We start from the raw sequence: 19893 nt of genomic DNA, 5'->3' as shown, positions 1-19893 counted from the left end.
TTGTTACTTCCTCAAAGAATTCGAGCAGATTCGTTAAACAGGACTTCCCCTTCACAAAACCATGCTGGTTCTGTCCGATGAAGTCATGTTTATCCAAGTGCCCCGTTAGTGTTTCTTTAATAATTGTCTCTAACATTTTACCCACCACCGATGTTAGACTAACCGGTCTATAGTTACCCGCCTTCTGTTTACTTCCTTTTTTAAATATAGGTGTTACATTGGCCATTTTCCAATCCACTGGGACCGTTCCTGCCTCCAGGGAGTTTTGGAAAATTATCACCAATGCATCTACAATCCCCACCGCTATCTCCCTCAAGACCCTTGGATGTAATCCATCAGGCCCAGGGGATTTATCCTCCTTCAGTCTCATTAATTTCCCTAATACCACCTCCTTGGTGATCTTAATAGTATTTAGCTCCTCCATTCCTACCGCCCCCTGTTTATCCAGCGTTGGAATATTTTTTGTGTCTTCTATGGTGAAGACTGATACAAAATACTCGTTTAATGCCTTTGCCATTTCCATGTTCCCCACCAACAACTCTCCAGTCTCACCCTCCAATGGACCAATGGACCAATGGGTCTTGCTTACTTGGCATCATGGTGGGCATGGATGAGCTGGGCTGAAGGGTCTCTTTCCATTCAGGATTACACTGACAAGTTAAAACTCTGAATTGGAGCAAGGCCGATGTGGACGGTAGTGGGCAGGACGGGGGTGGCCACTCACTGGTGGGAGTGGCTGCTGCTCTCGCTCACGAAGGCGGCAGGTGTGCAGTGGTGTCTCGTGCTTACTAAATTACATATTGAAGCCAATGGCCAAGAAGGTACACCAACGCCTCTACTCCCTTCGAAGGCTTGAGAAGTTTGGCATGTCCCCGGCAACTCTCACCAACTTGTACGGGTGCGCCGTAGATAGAATTTTATCAGGATGCATCACAGCTTGGTTTGAGCTCCATCCAGGATGACAGGAAATTGCAGAGAATTGTGAACGCAGCCCAGACCATCACACAAACCAACCATTGATTCCATCTATACCTCACGCTGCCTCGGCAAGGCCACCAGCATAATCAAGGACGAGTCGCACCCCGGCCACTCCCTCTTCTCCCTTTATCATGTATCTGCACACTGTGGGTGGCTCGATTGTAATCGTGTATTGTCTTTCCGCTGATTGGTTAGCATGCCAGAAAAACTTTTCACTGTACCTCGGTACACATGACAATAAACTAAACTAAACTAGATGTTTGAGGCTGTAGTTCTATGGCCGTGGGAATCATAGACCACACCAAGCTGCACTGTATCTAGGGGATCCTCCTCGATAGATCCCTGCTGACAGCTAGTGATCAAATGCATCTATGGAGGAGTTCAGGGCACTAAGGAGCAAATCGAGAGCTCTGGCAAATGAAATTAAGGAGAATTCAACAAGATTTTAGGTACATTAAGGGAAAGAAAATAACTTGAGAGAGAATAGTGCCCCTCAGAAACAAAAGCGATCATCTATGCGTGGAGCCTCAGAAAGTGGGCAAGATCCCCAATTAGTTTTTTCTCCTTTACTTGATTAGATGTGTTGTGGACAGTTTGTAGTACGGTCAAGGAGATGCTGGATGTCTTAAGGCATATGAAGGCAGATTAATCTCCGAGGCCTGGTTACATATCTCCGAGAACACTGTGGGAAACTAGAGAAGAATGAATGAACGTTAGACATAATGCTGCATGTCTGAAAGGTGGCTAATGCTGTTCCTCTGTTTGCGAAGGGCTGCAGGGAAAAGCCTGGGAGCAGCAGACCAGTGAGCCTAACATCTGTGGTAGACACAAAATGCTGGGGTAACAGCATCACTGGAGAGAAGGAATGGGTGACGTTTCAGGTCGAGACCCTTCTTCCGACAGAGTCGGGGAAGAGGAAGTCTAGTGTATGGAAGGGTAAGGTGTGAAAACGACAGATCAAAGCAGACGGATTGAGAAAATGTAGAATGGTTCATTGTTAGTCTAACATCTATATAAGATATATATATATAGCTTTGGATAGACTGGCTGATTAGGGATAGTCTTGTACATGGGGGATCATCTATCTATGTTACTAAAACTCTTTGTGCCGGCAATGTGTCACTCTGCTCTGCTTTTTCCTATCTTCTTCCAAACGCTAGGCCACTGCCTTCCCATTTTCACATATCCTACTCACAATTTTCCCGTCGAAGGGATAAGCATCTTCCCGTCGCATTCTGACCTATATTTCCAAAGTTATTCATGATTTAAAGATTCAAAAAAAGGCAAAACAAAAGGCTTTCTCAGACAGCGTCCAGTGATGACGTCACAATGCCTCTCATAGTGCACCAATCACAATGGGCTCTCAAACTGCCTGCCCACTGCCACAATGACATCACAATGGGACGTTGCCAACGGTAACCATGGCCTCTCAAGCTGGTTGCCTCCGACAGGGCACCAATCACAATGGGCTCTCAAGCTGTCCAGGCCCAGGACGCTGCTCTACGACCTGGGTAGGTTCAGGGGCAGGGAATGGGAATGAGGAGGGGGGGGGGGAGGATGAGGGAAATGAGGAGGAGGGAGATGGGGTAGAGTCTCTACCCCCCTCCCTCTCTGCCCCTCGACCCTCTCTACCCCCTCCCTCTAGCCTCCCTCTACCCTCTCCCCCTCCCTCTACCCACCTCCCTCTCTACCACCCCTCCCTCTCTACCTCCTCCCCCTCTCTACCCCCTCCCCCTCTACCCTCCCTCTCTACCCCTCACCTATCGCCTCCCTCTCTCTCTACCTCGCTCCCTCTCTACCCCCCTCCATCTCTACCGCCCCACCCCTCCCTCTCTACCCCCCTCCCTCTCTACCCCCCCACCCCTCCCTCTCTACCCACCTCCCTCTCTACCCCCCCACCCCTCCCTCTCTAGGGAATGGTGAGTATTGGGACCAATGGGTGAGTGGTGGAATATTGCGTTGGGGGACCAGCCCTCCGCGGGGTCCCACGGTCTAGTGTCATACAAATTTGATTGAGTTTTTTGAGAAAGTACCAAAAAGGTTGATATGGGCAAGGCAGTAAATATTGTCTGTATGGACTTCAGCAAGGCCTTTGATAAGGTTCTACAAGGAGGCTGCTGTGGAAGGTGAGATCACATGGGAGCGAAGGAAAGTGAGCTAACTGGATTTAGAATTGGCTTCACGGAAGGAAATAGAGGGAGATAGAGGAAGGTAGTTTTTTGGACTGGAAGCCTATGTCTAGTGGTTTCCCTCAAGGATCGGTATTGGGACCATTACTGTTTGTGGTTTATATCAACGATTTGGTTGAGAATGTACAAGGCATGACGCTAAAGTAGGTGATATCAAAGGCTGTGAAAGATGTCGGAGTGCAGGTACAGCAAGTGGCGTCGCAGGTTGAAGGGGTGATAAAGAAATATTTTAATTCATTGACCTTTATCAGTCAAGGCAGGCACAAAATGCTGGAGTAACTCGACGGGACAGGCAGCATCTCTGGAGAGAAGGAATGGGTGACGTTTCGGGTCGAGACCCTTCTTCAGACTGATGTCAGGGGAGTGGGCGGGACAGAGGTAGAATGTAGTGGGAGACAGTAAGACTGGTGGCATAACTGGGAAGGGGGAGGGGATGGAGGGAAAGCAAAGGCTATTTGAAGTTAGAGAAGTCAATGTTCATACTGCTGGGGTGTAAGCTACCCAAGCGAAATATGAGGTGCTGTTCCTCCAATTTGCGCTGGGCCTCACTCTGACAATGGAGGAGGCCCAGGACAGAAAGGTCAGATTGGGAATGGGTATTGAGTGTGGGATTTGGGAAGTTCTTTTGCAGTAGTAATGACGTTGGTGAGGCCGCACTTGGCGAGCTGTGTTCAGGTTTGGTCACCCTACTGTAAGAAGCATGCTGTTCAACTGGAATGAGTGCAGGCAAGATGTATGACAATGCTGCCAGGACAAGATATGAGTCTATTGCAGCACAGGGGGCTGGAGGACTGATTTTGTAGAGGTGTGTAGAATCATGAGAGAAATAGATAGGGCGAATGCACAGTCTTTTACCCAGAGTAGGGGAATCAAGAACAAGAGGACATAGGGTTAAGGTGAGAGGGGAAAGATTTATAAGGAACATGAAGGGCAACCTTTACTCAGTGCGTATATGGAACAAGCTGCCAGAGAATGTTGTTGAGGCAGGTACTATAACAGCATTTAAAATACTTTTGGATAGGTTTTGTTTAGTTTAGTTCATTGTCATATGTACCCGAGGTTCTGTGAAAAGCTTTTGTTGAGTGTTAACCAATAAGTGGAAAGAATATACATAATTACAATTGATCCATCCACGGTGTACAGATACATGTTAAAGGAAATAATGTGAATAATGTTTAATGCAAGATGAAGGCCTGTCAAAGTCTGATTAAAGATAGTCTAAGGTTCTCCAATGAGTTGGATAGTAGTTCAGGACTGCTCTCTAGTTGTTGGTGGGATGGTTTAGTTGCCTGATAACTGCTGGGAGAAACTGTTCCTGAATCTGGAGATTTGTGCTTTCACATATCTGTACCTCTTGCCTGATGGGAGAGGGGTGAACACGGAGTGCGACTCGTCCTTGATTCATGGATAGGGAAGATTTAGAGGGATATGGGCCAAATGCAAGCAAATGGCACTAGCTCAGAAAGGCTATCTTGGTCAGCACGGACCAGTTGGGTCGAAGGGCCTGTTTCTGTAGTGTATGAGGCTAGGACTGCATGAACCTGAAAGTACAGAGTGGTTATAGGAAAGGTAAATGAGAGCATCACGGAGGAAAATAGAATAGGACAAGTTGATATGGTTCAATGATAATATATTAGTCGCATGTAGGTACAATGAAATTCAGACGTTGGCACAAATAGCTTTTTTTCGTTTCTGCAATTTTCTTGTAGGATGCAAACCATCGAGGATCAGAGGACATAAATTTAAGGTGATGGGGAAACGATTTGATAGGAATCTGAGGGGTAACTTTTTACACAAAGGGTGGAGGGTGCATGGAACGAGCTGCCAAAGGAGGTAGTTGAGGCTGGGACTATTCCAACATTTAAGAAACAGTTAGACAGGTAGATAGATAGAACAGGTTTGGAGGGATATGGACCAAACGTGGGCAGGTGGGAGTAGTGTAGCTAGTGCATGTTGGCCGATGTGGGCAAGATGGGCCGAAGGGCCTGTTTCCACGCTGTATCACTCTATGTCTCTAAACCACCTCAAAATTGTTTGGGTTGCACTAATACAATATTTATACTTGAGAATCATGCATCTGACATTAATACCGTTTGTGTCGTTGATTGTTCACATGCATTTACTCTTTTACCAAGGAAAGGTGTGACGAGATTAGACCAAGACAAATGATGTTATTTTTCTTGTCATCCTGTTTTAACTCCCAAGGAAGCGTAGCAAAGCAGATGCGAGTGATCCGGTTGCCTACAAACAGCGCAGTATTGTTGGAAGCAAAGTGCAACATGGATGGAGGGAGAAGACGGGAGTGGTCACCGAGTGGAAGGGCACGGTCTTGGACCAGCTACCGGTCAACCCTTCCCTCTTCCTGGTCAAGTACGACGATTTCGACTGTGTCTACGGGATCGAACTTTTCAAAGATGAGAGGGTCTCCACACTCGAAATACTGCCCGACAAGAGCGGTAGGTAATTCAGTACCTGAGGGGCAACTTGCTTCACTCGGTCTAATAGACTATTTGCCTCGGTGCTCTGCTCGCACAAGGTAAAAACACGATATACAGCAGACGATAAAAAATAAAATATAATTTAAACTTGAAAATAAAGTGCCAGAGTAAAAAGAGGCTCCAGATGTTTGGGTGTTGAGTAGAGTTACTGCTCAGGGGGAAAAGCTTTCACGTCTGTCTGTGGCAGCTTTGATAGTCCGGAGTCGCCTTCCAGAGGGAAGTGCTTCAAAGAGTTTGTGGCCAGGGTGAGAGGGGTCAGAGATGATCTTACCCGCTCACTTCCTGGCCCTTGCAGTGTACAGTTGGACAATGGGGCATAAGAGCATTATGAGGTCATTAAGCTGGAACGTATGCAGCGAAGATTCTACTTCCCCACAGCCATCAGGTTATTAAACTTGGCTCGGACAAAACTCTGAACATTAATACATCTGTTATTTGCACTTTATCAATTTATTTATTCATGTGTGTATTTACGTATATAATGGTATATGGACACACTGATCTGTTTTGTAGTCCATGCCTACTATGTTCTGTTGTGCTGATGCAAAGCAAGAATTTCATTGTCCTGTCAGGGGCACATGACAATAAACTCTTTTGACTTTTTGAAGAATCTCGGTGCTGCTGCCAGGGTTGAGTTGTAGGGAGAGGTTGGGCAGGCAGGCTAGGACTTTATTCCTTGAAGCACAGGAGGCTGAGGGCTGATCGTATAGAGGTGTATGGATTCATGAGGGGAGTAGATAGGGTGAATGCACAGAGTCTTTTACCCAGAGTAGGGGGATCAAGAACCAGAGGTCATCGGTTTAAGGTGACAGGGGAAAGATTAAATGCGATCTTTTTCGCACAGAGTGATGGAACGAGCTGCCGGAAGAGGTAGTTGAGGCGGGTACTATCGCAGCATTTAAATGACACTTGGATAGGATGTTGCATGGATAGGAAAGGTTTGGAGAGCGATGGGCCAAAGGCGGGCAATTGGGACTAGCTCATCTTGGTCGCCATGGATGAGTTGGGCCGAATGGTCCATGCTACATGACTCTACCAGCCTGTGGAGTGTGTGTATGAGAGAGATCATGCTCTGAACAGCAATGGAAACAAAACCTTTAGTGCTCGTGCACATTTGAGATATATAAAGTCAAATTTAATCTTTAGTCACTGTCGCAGCCATACATTTTTATAACTGTTTATTTAACCTTAAATGTAATAAAAGATTCCATAATATGTCACAGAAGTGTTATCAAACAAAATTGCAGTTCTACAAAGCAGGATTAACAGCAAAAAAATTGGCAGTTTGTAAAAAAAAGCACCTTGAGAAGATGGCAGAGCGGGATAATCCAGAGATAGACACAAAAAGATGGAGTAACTCAGCGTGTCAGGCAGCATCTCTGGAGAAAAGGAATAGGTGACATTTTGGGTTGAGACCCTTCTTCACACTGAGAGTCGGGGAAATGGAAACAAGAGGTATATATGGTGTTATAGAGAGATATGGAACAAATAATGAAAGATATGCAAAATAAGTGAAGATGACAAAGGAAACAGGCCATTGACAGACAATGAGACTCAACAAGATGACTTTAGAACTAGTAACGACTTGGGTGGGGGGGGGATGGAGATAGAGGGGATGCAAAGGTTACTTGAACTTAGAGAAATTAGAGAAATCAATATTCATACCGCTGGTTTGTAAACTGCCCGAGATCCCTGCACAATCCAGAGAACAGTGTTTCAAATGTGAAATGAGTTTGCACAGATTTCCATTCCTGGCCCCTGTGGTTGGGGACTTTTCCGAATGTACCATGGATTTGATGTCCTTTGACAGGCTTGTGTTCTGGGTTAGCAGTGGTTTAATTCTCAGAGACGGCTTTTCTCAGGTAAAAGTATCCACCAATTTTTTACCCCTTTTACTGATAAATTATTTGAATTCACGTGTTGCAAATGTGGGCCTTCCCAGATTCTCAGACATTTCCTTTACAAGTCTCTGTTGCAAGGGTTTTAACTGTGAAACGGTCCAGGTTGTGAAGAATATTGATAAAAATTGTTAATCAGATGAGTTGCGATTATTATTTTAGTTAGTTTAGGTTAAACATACAGCATGGAAACAGGCCCTTCGGACCACCGAGTCCATGCTCACCATCGAACACCCGTTCACACTCGTTCTCTGTTTGCCCACTTCCTCATCCACTCCCGACACACTAGCGGTAATTTACCGAAGGCCAATTAACCTGCAAACCCACATGTCCTTGGAGCATGGGAGGAAACCACAGCATCCGGAGAAAACCCACATGGTCACAGGGAGAGCGTGGAAACTCTGCACATACAGCACATGAGATTAAGGTTGAATCCACGTCTATCAGTTGTTGCAATCCACAAAATACTGTAAAATTTAGGTTCAATTACCTGCTGGCCAATTCCATTTGTGCTGCTAATAGTTTTACTGCTTACGGCGGTATGAATTAATGTCACAATCTCACATCTGCCTATAGCCACCTCCAGTGTCATGATTGCTGATGTACGTGCGCATTTGGTAGTCAAATGGTACCTGGCTTTATTGCAAGAGATTGAGGTATGAGAGGAAACTGAGTTTGTTGCAGTTCATCTGATGCCACACCTGGAGTTCTGCACCTAGTTTTGATCTCTTGCACACACCTTGGTTTAAAGGGAAGGGTCTCGACCCAATAATTCACCCGTTCCTTCTCTCCAGAAATGCTGCCGGTCCCCGCTGAGTTACTCCAGCATTTTGTGCCTATCTTGCATTAGAGGAGATACAGCATTAATTCCTTCAGATGATTCCTGGGATAGAGAGGGTTGTCATCAGTGGAGTAGTGGAATAAAACTAGCTTATTTTCTCCAGAGTTTAGAAGAACAAGAGGTGATTCTATTAAAATGGGTAAGCCACAGGGCGGCTCAGTGGCGCAGTGGCAGAGTTGCTGCCTTACAATGGCAGAGACCTTGGTTAGATCTTGATTACGGTCGCTGTCTGTATGGAGTTTGTACGTTTTCCCTGTGATCACATGGGTTTTCTCCGGGTGCTCTGGTTTCCTCCCACACCCTAAAGACGAACAGGTTTGTAGGTTAATTGGCTTTGGTCAAATAGTAAATTGCCATGAGTGTGTGTCGGATACTGCTCGTGTGTGGGGTGATTGGAGGGTTGTAGGGTGATATAAATTGCCCGCAGCGTGTAGGGTGCGAAACTAGGTGTGGAAGAAATTAATTTAAAGGGAAATCAAAGGAAAATGAAAAGTGGAGAATTTGCAGGTTTGCTTCAAGAGACTTTATCATAGAGGGATGGCATCAGTTAACTGCTCACTAGTTCTCTGACATCACAGCAGAATTAGCCGACAGTTATACTGTGCAGTAAACAACTTTTGTTTTTGTTAGACACTACTTTACGAAAATATTCTATTGGCATGGGTGGTCTACTGTAACTTCTCACAGAAGGGAAAACAAGCTTTGTTATCTCCTCTACTATTTCATGTTTACATTTACCATCCTCCCTTCAACACATTCCCAGACAAGAGGTAATACGTCTAATCTTACTTTGCCGATACCTACAACCTCATCTGCACCTGGTCAGTGAGAGCTGCCAATTGTCACATCCAAGCACCCTTTCGTTACCTTATTCAATTCCAATCAAAATTAAGTAAGGAAGGATATTAATTTTTCGTCCACACTAGGATAATGTAGAAAGAGTGTGCGGGTGATCGATGGTCGGCGTGGACTCGATGGGCCAAAGTATATAAAAAGAATAAGATGGATTACAACAAAGTGGATGAGGAGCCAGTGATGACTGAATGGACCGAATGGCCTCTTTTGCGGTGGATGGTTTGATTTTGTGATTGACTCTTGGTCTCTGTTTTTCCAACAGGTCGAACAAAAATAATGGATGGAGACTTGGCTGAGTTGATCGTGGGCAAGGCGGTGGAGCACATGTTTGAGAAGGATGATGGATCCAAGAATGAATGGCGAGGGATGGTGCTGGCCCGTGCACCCGTCATGACCACTTGGTATTATATCACCTATGAAAAGGACCCTGTTCTGTATATGTACCAGTTACTGGAGGATTACAAAGAGGGAGATCTGCGCATCCTGCCTGATTCAGGTACGCACTTGGCTGCAGAACTGCTTCCCAATGGTGCACTCATAGACCCGCACGCAGTACGCCCGGGCGGTTCGTACATGATAGGAGCAGAATTAGGCCATTCGGCCCATCAGGTCTACTCCGCCATTCAATCGTGGCTGATCTATCTGCCCTCTTAACCCCATTCTCCTGCCTTCTCCTCATAACCCCTGACACCCGTACTAATCAAGAACCTACCTCAGCCTTAAAAATATCCATTGACAACCTGCTGTGCCAATGAATTCCACAGATTCACCCCCTTTCCAACTTTCAACCAAATCCTGTTCATGGGCACGGTGTTTAAAAGGCACCGTAGCTTGGTGCTGGCTTTGTTGAGTCCTGAGTTTACCACTATTGGTCGGATATGCCACCTGATCGTTTATTATCAGGCGACATTTCAGGACAGGACCCTTCTTCGGACCCAGTCTGGAGATGGGCCCTGACCAGAAACGTCACCTATCCATGTCCTCCAGAGATGCTGCTTGAACCGCTGAGTTACTCCAGCACTTTGTGTGCGATGCAAGATTCCAGCATCTGCAGTTCCAAAATAGTTTCAAAACAAGGGCTGTCTTCCGATAGAGATGACGAAAGGGCATATTTTCTTGGCGCAGCAGTTGAGTTGCTGCCTTACAGCACCAGAGACCCGTGTTCGATCCTGACTATGGGTGCTGTCTGTATGGAGTTTGTACGTTCTCCCTGTGGCTGCGTGGGTTTTCTCCAGGTGCTCTGGTTTCCTCCCACACTCCAAAGTTTTGTAGGTTAATTGGCTTCAGTAAAAATTGTAATTGTAAATTGCCCCTAGTGTGTAGGATAGTTGTGTACGCTGGTCGGAGCGGACTCAGTGGGCCGAAGGGCCTGTTTCTACGCTGTATCTCTGAACTCTGAGAAGGCTGTGAATATTTGGAATTCTATTCCTCGGAGAGCTTTGGAAGCAGAGTCACTGAATATGTTGAAGGTGGAGACCAAGCAATGTTTGAACTATGTAAGGGAGTCAAAAGGTATGGAAAAAGAGTGGGAAAATGAGTGGGAAAGGAGAGAAGGAATGGGTGATGTTTCGGGTCTGAAGAAGGGTTTCGACCCGAAATGTCACCCATTCCTTCTCTCCAGAGATGCTGCCTGTCCCGCTGATTTACTCCAGCTTTTTGTGCCTATCTTCAATTTAAACCAGCATCTGCAGTTCTTTCCTACATCTATTAAATCTTTCCCCTCTTAAACCTTTCATCCTCGGGTTTTTTGATACCCCTAGCTCGGATAAAAGATTCTGTTCATTCACCCTATCTATTCCCCTTGTGATTTTATACACCTCTGTAAGATCACCCCTCATCCTCCTGCGCTCCAAGTCCTAGCCTGTCGTGGTCAGTTTGGAAGGATATGGGCCAAATGGGACGGCTTAAATGGCGCACCTTGGTCAGCATGGACGAGTTGGGCTGAAGGGCCTGTTATCATGCCGTCTTACTTTAAGCTTGATCAGGCTAGTCATAGAGTCATACAGTGCAGAAACAGGCCCTTCAGCCCAATTTGCCCACACCGACCAACATGTCCCAGCTACACTAGTCCCACTTGCCTGGGTTTGGCCCATATTTCTCCAAACGTGTCCTATCCATGTGTAAGAAAAAACTGCAGATGCTGGTTTAAACCAAAGATAGGCACAAAAAGCTGGAGTAACTCAGCGGGACAGGCAGCATCTCTGAAGAGAAAGACTGGGTGACGTTTCGAGTCGAGACCCTTCTTCAGACTCTTCTTCAAAGTCTAAATTGCCCCTACTGTATAGGGAATGGATGCAAAAGTGGGATAGCATAGACCTAATGTGATGGTTGGCATGGACCCGGTAGGCCGAAGGGCCTGATTCCATGCTGTACCTCTGAATAGGGTGATTTCACGAAAGGTCACTGGAGCGTAAATCCCCACTCACGTGACCGAAAATTTTAACTGGGGGACAAGCGTCACTTCCGGTACATGTTAGTGAATGGGAAAACACGCACTTTCACACCCGTTAAAAACATCGAAAACGGCCAGTTTTTGAGCTGCAATTAAGTGAGCCAGTCGGGGTGACCGTGAGGAACAGCTACCTAAATTTACAGTCCAAAAAAAAGATAGAAACTAAGGTAAATACAAGAGGGAGCTGAAGGTGTAAAAAAGGCGGAAGTTGATTGCCGACATTTTTCGTGGAGATTTAAAGATCCAAAATATCGGGAATTATCGCGTTTGCTCGCTACATTTCATCAAAAGTGGCATTATTGACTTTTTATCTTTATTCATTTGTTATATGAAAAGTATTAAAAGTTAGAAACCCGTCAGTAAAATTGCAAAATCGCCCATGGTTCTCGGGTGGGTTTTAACATGCAAAATGAACACGCTTCTGAAGCTCCATTTACCATTTAAATAATCGTAAACTTGCATCTCAGTAAAATTGATTTCCAAACGCATTGAGAGTTTACGATTATTTAAATGGTAAATGGAGCTTCAGAAGCGTATTCATTTTGCATGTTAAACCCCACCCGAGAACCATGGGCGATTTTGCAATTTTACTGACGGGTTTCTAACTTTTAATACTTTTCATCTAACAAATGAATAAAGATAAAAAGTCAATAATGCCACTTTTGATGAAATGCAGCGAGCAAACGCGATAATTCCCGATATTTTGGATCTTTAAATCTCCACGAAAAATGTCGGCAATCAACTTCCGCTTATTTTGCCCCTTCAGCTCCCTCTTGTATTTACCTTAGTTTCTATCTTTTTTTTGGACTGTAAATTTAGGTAGCTGTTCCTCACGGTCACCCCGACTGGCTCACTTAATTGCAGCTCAAAAACGGGCCGTTTTCGATGTTTTTAACGGGTGTGAAAGTGCGTGTTTTCCCATCCACTAACATGTACCGGAAGTGACGCTTGTCCCCCAGTTAAAAATTTCGGTCACGTGAGTGGGGATTTACGCTCCAGTGACCTTTCGTGAAATCACCCTATTGAACTAAACTCTACTGATAAAACAAAGCCCCCCAATTGGGAATCAGCAACTCCTGCATGTGAAAAATAAATGGTTTTACAGTATAAGGAGGGTTGAAGACAAAGTCTAGACCAAGGGTTCCTAACCTGAGGTACATTTACTACCCCCAAGGGGGTAAGTTTCGCCCACCCAGGGGGTAAATTTGTTGATTCTGGATTTGTACATATTTTTTCTCATGGACTAACTGTGTTTGGTTCTTGTATACCGGTATCATTAGTTGTTCATAAATAAGTGAAATAACATTGTTATGTGCTATTAAAGTTGCCAGGGGTAAACGGGACGAGAAAGGTTGGGAACCCCTGGGTCTCTAGAGGATGCGGAAGTGAGTTCAGTGAATCCAAAGGAAGCAGCCTTGGACAGTGCTCATGGTTGCTCTCTAGTGGCTCACTGTGGGAAGTGCATGTTTGCCTGCCTTTCAAGAGAGGATGGTTCCAACCATCAAAATGTTCAGGGTGAAAGCTAAGGTGTGAATTGCAGACTCCCGGGCAAGCTTACACATTTCCTTTCAGTAGCCACACGAAAGGGAACTGATTCCCTCTAGCCCAGAGATGGAAATTAATTAGAGAATTCAGGTTCAGATTTATTATTGTCACAAGTTTGATGAAAAGCCTTATTTTTGCATGCTATCCGATCAAATTAGATAACACTTGTACATAAATACAATCAATCAATCAATCCAAACTCAGGTACAATAGGTAAAGTGAAGAGGAAGATGCAAGGTAGACAAAAATGCTGGAGAAACTCAGCAGGTGAGGCAGCATCTATGGAGCGAAGGAATAGGCGATGTTTCGTGTCGAGACCCTTCTTCAGAGTCTGTACAACTGTACAACTGTACACCTCTCAGTGGCGCTTCCATTCACAATGTCCTTCCTTGGTCCGCATCCCAAAATTCAACGTCACACTTAAGTAATTTGAACGCCATTTGCCATTCATTGGTCCACTTACCCAGATGGTTAAGACCCCACTGTAATTTTTAACAACCACCCTTCACTGCTTATGCTGTGTCCTATTTTAGTTGCATCTGCAACCTGTACCCTCTCACGCAAATCGTCAAGTCCGTTTCTCTCTATTTGATGTTGTTGAGTTCATGGATAGTGTTGAGTTCATTAATGGTGTTGGTTCCAGCAAGAAGGGAATATTTTACCACATTCCTCACATTCCTTGTTGATGTCTATAGGGCGGTAGAGTTGCTACCTTCCTCGCCAGAGATCCGGGTTCGATCCTTACTGCAGGTTCTGTCTATACAGAGTCTCTACCTTCTCCCTGTGATCCCGTGGGTTTTCTCCGGGATCTCCAGGTTCTTCCCACATTCCAAAGACATTCCAGGTTTGTAGGTTAATTGGCTTTGGTAAAAATTGTAAATTGTCCCCAAGTGTGTAGGATAGTGCTAGTGTACGGGGTGATTGCTGGTTGGCCTGGACTTGGTGGGCCGAAGGGCCTGTTTCCACACTGTATCTCTAAATTAAAGTAAACTGGAGTAAAATGATCAAATATTAGAAGGCATAGCTTTAGAGTGGGAGGGGCAAAATGTAAAGGAGACGTGCGAGACAAGTTTTATTTTTACACGGGGGAGAGGGGGGAACATTGCCAGAGGCAGAATCAATAGTGGCATTTAAAAGACTTGTGGATAGGCACACGGAAATGGAGGGATATGGGTTATGTGCAGGTAAATAAGTGTTAGTCGTGGCATCATATTCGACACAGACATTGTAGCTGAAGTTCCTGCATGTACTGTTCTTTTCCGAAGACAGACATAAAGAGCTTGAGTAACTAAGTGGGTCAGGCAGCATCTCTAGAGAAAAGGAATAGATGACGTTTCGGGTCGAGACCCTTCTTCAGACTCAGAGTCAGGGGAAAGGGGAACGAGAGATATAGATGGTAATTAGGACAAATGAATGGATGATGTGCAGAAAGCAACAATAATCAAAGAGGTGCCCACAATGGTCCATTGTTGGCTGTGGGATAGGTGATAACCAGTTGATACAGATAATGGAACTCAGCAGTGAAACTAGTATGGGGACTTGGGTGGGGGAGGGAAGGAGAGAGAGGGGGATGCAAGGGAACTGGAAGTTAGAGAAATCAATCTAGATCCGACACTATTCATGAACTCAACAACATCAAGTGCTGAGCAACAGACTGGACGATTTACATCAGCGCGTGTTCAAGGCAAGGATAGTAATTTTGCAGATGACATTTAAATAGAAGGTAACATAGACAGTGAAGAAAGTTGTCAAATATTACACTGCAATCTTGATCAGCTGGGGAAGTGGCCACGGAATGGCAAATGACGTTCAATTTAGTTAAGTGTGATGTGGCATTTTAGAGAAATCATATTCAAGTACTGTTCTGTGTTCTGGGATGGAAGGCTTTGAGGTGCTGGGAGGTGTGCCTGCATGATACCCAGTCATGCCTGCTCTTGTAACGGCCAGGTATTCCACAAGGGTTCGTCTAGAAGATCACCTATAACTTTGGAATTTCATTAGTCTGAAGGAGGGTCTCAACCAGAAACGTCACCTATTCCTTCGCTCCATTGATGCTGCCTCACCCGCTGAGTTTCTCCAGCAATTTTGTAATGACCTTATAACTAAAGATGAAAAGCAACAAGCATGTCATGTGTTTGTTGATCGTCAAAGCAGGCGTTAAACGACGGTACAAAGTGTAGCTCCATCCAAGATGTTGCAGCCCAGACCATCATACAAACCAACCTCCCTTCCATTGACTCCATCTCCACTTCACGCTGCTTTGGCAAGGCCAGCAGCATAATCAAGGACCAGTCTCACCCTCTTCTCCCCTCTCCCAGCAGGCAAGAGGTTTAGAAGTGTGAAAACACAGACCTCCAGATTCAGGGACAGTTTCTTTCCAGCTGTTATCACGCAACGGAACCATCTACCAACAACTAGAGAGCGGTCCTGACCACCCATCTACCTCACCGGAGACCCTCACTCAGACCATCTGTAATCGGACTTTACTGGACTTTATCTTGCACTAAACGTTATACCTTTTATCATGTATCTGTACACTGTGGATGGCTCGATTGTAATCATGTACATAGTCGTTCCGCTGACTGGTTAGCACGCAACCTTAGACTGGTTAGACTTGTTAATTTTCTTTCCTCCCCCCACCCCCTCCACAATCAGTCTGAAGAAGAGTCCTGTCCCACATAGGTGATTAGTGGGCAAAATTAGAGCACATGATATTGGAGGTAGGGTATTGACATGGATAGAAAATTGGTTGGCAGACAAAAAACAAAGAGCAGGGATTAACGGGTCCCCTTCAGATTGGCCGGCAGTGACTAGTGGGGTACCGCAAGGCTCAGTGCTGGGACCGCAGCTATTTACAATATACATTAATAATTTAGATGCAGGGATTAAAAGTAACATTAGCAAATTTGCAGATGACACAAAGCTGGGTGGCAGTGTAAACTGTGAGGAGGATGCTATGAGGATGCAGGGTGACTTGGACAGGTTGGGTGAGTGGGCAGATGCATGGTGAGTGGGCAGATGCATGGCAGATGCAGTTTAATGTGGATAAATGTGAGGTTATCCACTTTGGTGGCAAAAACAGGAAGCAGATTATTATCTGAATGGTGTCAAGTTGGGAAAAGGGGATGTACAACAGGATCTGGGGGTTCTTGTTCATCAGTCTGAAAGTAAGCATGCAGCTACAGCAGGCAGGTAAGAAAGCGAATGGCATGTTGGCCTTTATAACAAGAGGAGTTGAGTATAGGAGCGAAGAGGTCCTTCTGCTGTTGTATAGGGCCCTATTGAGACCACACCAGGAGTATGGTGTGCAGTTTTGGTCTGCAAATTTGAGGAAGGACATTCTTGCTATTGAGGGAGTGCAGCGTAGGTTCACCAGGTTAATTCCCGGGATGGGGAGACTGTCATATGCTGAGAGAATGGAGCGGCTGGCTTGCATATTCTGGAATTTAGAAGGATGAGAGGGGATCTTATTGAAACATATAAAATCATTAAGGGTTTGGACACGGTAGAGGCAGGAAACATGTTCCCGATGTTGGGGGAGTCAAGAACCAGGGGCAACAGTTTAAGAATAAAGGGTAAGCCATTTAGAACGGAGATGAGGAAAAACTTTTTCATACAGAGGGTTGTGAGTCTGTGGAATTCTCTGCCTCAGAAGACAGTAGAGGCCAATTCTCTGGATGCTTTCAAGAGAGAGTTAGATAGAGATCTTAAAGATAGCGGAGTCAGGGGATACGGGGAGAAGGCAGGAACGGGGTACTGATTGTGGATGATCAGCCATGATCACAGTGAATGGCTGTGCCGGTTCGAAGGGCCGAATGGCCTATTCCTGCACCTATTGTCTCTTGAAACATCACCTATCCATGTTCTTCAGAGATGCTGCCTGAACCACTCCAGTTACTCCAGCACTTTGTACCTTTTTTTCCACATGGAACTCCTTTCACCTTTCAGACGTGACAAAAAACGAAACTAAACTCAGGTTCAATCCTGACTACGGGTGCTGTCTGTATGGAGTTTGTACGTTCTCCCTGTGACCCGCGTGGGTTTTCTCTGGGACCTCCAGTTTCCTGCCACACTCCAAAGATGTGCTGGTTTGTAGGTTAATTGGCTTTGGTATAATTGTAGATTTTCCCTAGTGTGTGTAGGGTAGTTTAGTGTGGGGGGATCGCTGGTCGGCGCGGACTCGGTGGGCCGAAGGGCCTCTTTCCGCGTTGTATCTCTAAACTAAACCCCAAAGACGTACAGGTATGTAGGTTAATTGACTTGGTATAATTGTAAATAGTCCCAAGTGTGTGTAGGATGGCGTTAAGGGCCTGTCCCACTTACGCGACTTTTTGGTGACTGCCAGCACCCATCATAGGTCGTTACAGGTCACCGAAAATGTTCAACATGCTGAAAATTCAGCGGTGACCAGAACAAGGTACGACTCTTTGGCCGACTACTCACGACCATACAGGCTTCACCCCGCGACATGTCGCCAGGGTGTCGCCCATATGGTCGTGAGCAGTCTCCTAGTCACCCAAAGAGTCGTAGCGTCTTTCTGGTCGTCGCTGAATTTTCAACGTGTTGAAAATTTTCGACAACCTATGACGGGTGTCGGCTCGTAAGTGGGACAGGCCCTTTAGTGTGCGGTGATCGCTAGTTGGCGAGGACTTGGTGGGCCGACGGGCCTGTTTCCGTGCTGTGTCTCTAAACAAAACTAAACCATAAATTAAAACTCTTCACGAGGACTGCCTTGGGGAGACTGCCATGATGGACGGTGGGAGAACAAAGGGGGACCCGGTGTAGGGGAGGGGGAGGGGGGCACTTCTCTGCCCAGGGGATAAGTCTGCGTGCATGCGTTTGTTTGTTTGTTTGTTTGTTCCAGTGAAGGTGCTGTGCACACGGCAGTCGCTTGTCTTGCTCTTTATATTTTCACTTTTAATTTAATTTTAATTTCAAGTCACCGTGTACCTTGTTGTGTGTTACGACTGTTGGCAGACCAATTTCCCTCCGGGGATGAATAAAGTTGTATCGTATCGTAATTAATTGTGCGCTCTCCTGTGACAGAGAACAAGCAAGTGTTGCCCACGGAGCCCGGAGAGGTGATCGAGAGCCTGGTGGGGAAGCAAGTGGAGTACGTGACCGAGGACGGCACTAAGAGAACGGGGCTGGTCATTCACCAAGTGCAAGCAAAGCCATCCGTCTATTTCATTAAGTTCGATGACGATTTCCACATCTATGTGTATGACTTGGTCAAAACCTCCTAGCTGCATGCAACACTTGTCATTGCCGTCACAAAGAGATTTTACTGTGAACTGTGAGCTGATCACTGAAGAGACTTGTGTTCTTTATGTTAGCCCTCCCCCCCCCCCCCTTCCCCCCCACTGTGTGTTTAATTCCCAGACTCGGAAAAAGTGACATATACGCATCCGTCTTTTGACATTTCCCCCGGAACTTGGCCTTCGCACGCCGCTCTGCTGCACCGACCAATGCAGCTTCCGTGGGCTGTAACGCTGTCCGTGAAGCCAATGGAGAAGTCCTTCGCTGGCAGAGTCTGCTGATCCCAGCCCTGTTGGACCCCTGAACTTACCAGCATAAGTTATGCTGGTTCCAATGCGATCACTTTGTGCAAGGGGTTATAAAGGAGACTGCACCAGCCTTGGGCTCCACCCAGCTCATCCCCCCCTGTGCCTGACAGTGGCTGGGCTCCTTCCTATTGAGCAGGAGGCAGCAATACAGGGGGAATGCAGTGACCAAATTAGGCAGTAGACTCCTATTTCAAACAGATCCTAAAATGTTTGAGAGATGTTATGTTTGTCTTTAAAATGTGTGGTGCTCCCAGGATAGAATGTTTTCTGATTCCTGTCAAAAGAGCAGTTTTAAAGAATTTAATCTAGTTTTGCTGAGGGGATGGGGATATTCTTGAGTGGGGAACTACACAAAGATATCTTTGCGGCAATTGTTTTACTATTTCAGATTGGCGGTGGTGTCTGGTGTCATGCATGCTGGTCAACGTTAATACTCAGCTACCTGTGTTAGGCTTCCATTTGTTATAAACCTCTTTTTCTGTACAATTAGATCCGGTATAAATGTCTGTTTGCGTGAGTGTGTGTGTGTGTGTGTGCGTGTGTGTGTGTGCGTGCGTGCATGCGTGCGTGCGCCAGTGGGAGAATCAGTTCGTCATATCTACCATGCTACGGCTAACACAAAGAATATTGTCTCTCCGATGTGCATCGTTTGTAAGACTCGTCCGATCTTGAGTTTGTCTTTATTCTGTGTCTTTGACTTTTTTTTTTAAGGTAAATATCTTGGATTTCATGGCCTTATTCCTTTTGAAGCGAAACTCTTTCCAATTTTCAGTCCAAATGGTGTGGGGGATGTGTTCTCCCAGGTTCACTCACTTCTGCTTTGAATAAAACTCATCCTTTAGAAAGAAGGCAAGAAGGTTTCTGGTGGAGAAGCAAACTGCAACCCCTCCCACCTTTCTTCCCTCCAAGTCCTGGTACATCAGCGTAACTCCTAAACACCGTGTAACTTCTAAAACACAGTAAAGCGTTGCCATTGCACCAAACCAGATAAAATCTTACATCTTCTCCCCAGAATAGAATCATTCGGGTGAGGAGGGAGCAGGGTTGTGGCAGTGCAGTAACGCAAGGGG

General features: G+C 45.7%; 1 protein-coding gene across 2 annotated transcripts in view; it reads left to right on the top strand.

Moving 5' to 3' along the window:
* LOC116989256 (spindlin-1-like) overlaps nt 1–19561 on the top strand; it is a 126476-nt gene extending 106915 nt beyond the window's left edge. For both annotated transcript variants that reach the window (XM_033046449.1, XM_033046448.1), the window contains 3 exons: nt 5373–5623; nt 9522–9755; nt 18303–19561. In XM_033046449.1, the coding sequence (XP_032902340.1) occupies nt 5373–5623; nt 9522–9755; nt 18303–18502 (685 nt within the window). In that variant the 3' untranslated portion in view covers nt 18503–19561. The remainder of the gene's footprint in view (nt 1–5372; nt 5624–9521; nt 9756–18302) is intronic.
* Nucleotides 19562–19893: the final 332 nt, after the last annotated feature.

This window comes from Amblyraja radiata, chromosome 29 (genome assembly GCF_010909765.2).
Source record: "Amblyraja radiata isolate CabotCenter1 chromosome 29, sAmbRad1.1.pri, whole genome shotgun sequence".
In the NCBI taxonomy this organism is placed as follows: domain Eukaryota; kingdom Metazoa; phylum Chordata; class Chondrichthyes; order Rajiformes; family Rajidae; genus Amblyraja; species Amblyraja radiata.
The sequence above is the reverse complement of the archived record's forward strand: the minus strand, read 5'-3'. Positions and strand labels throughout refer to the sequence as shown.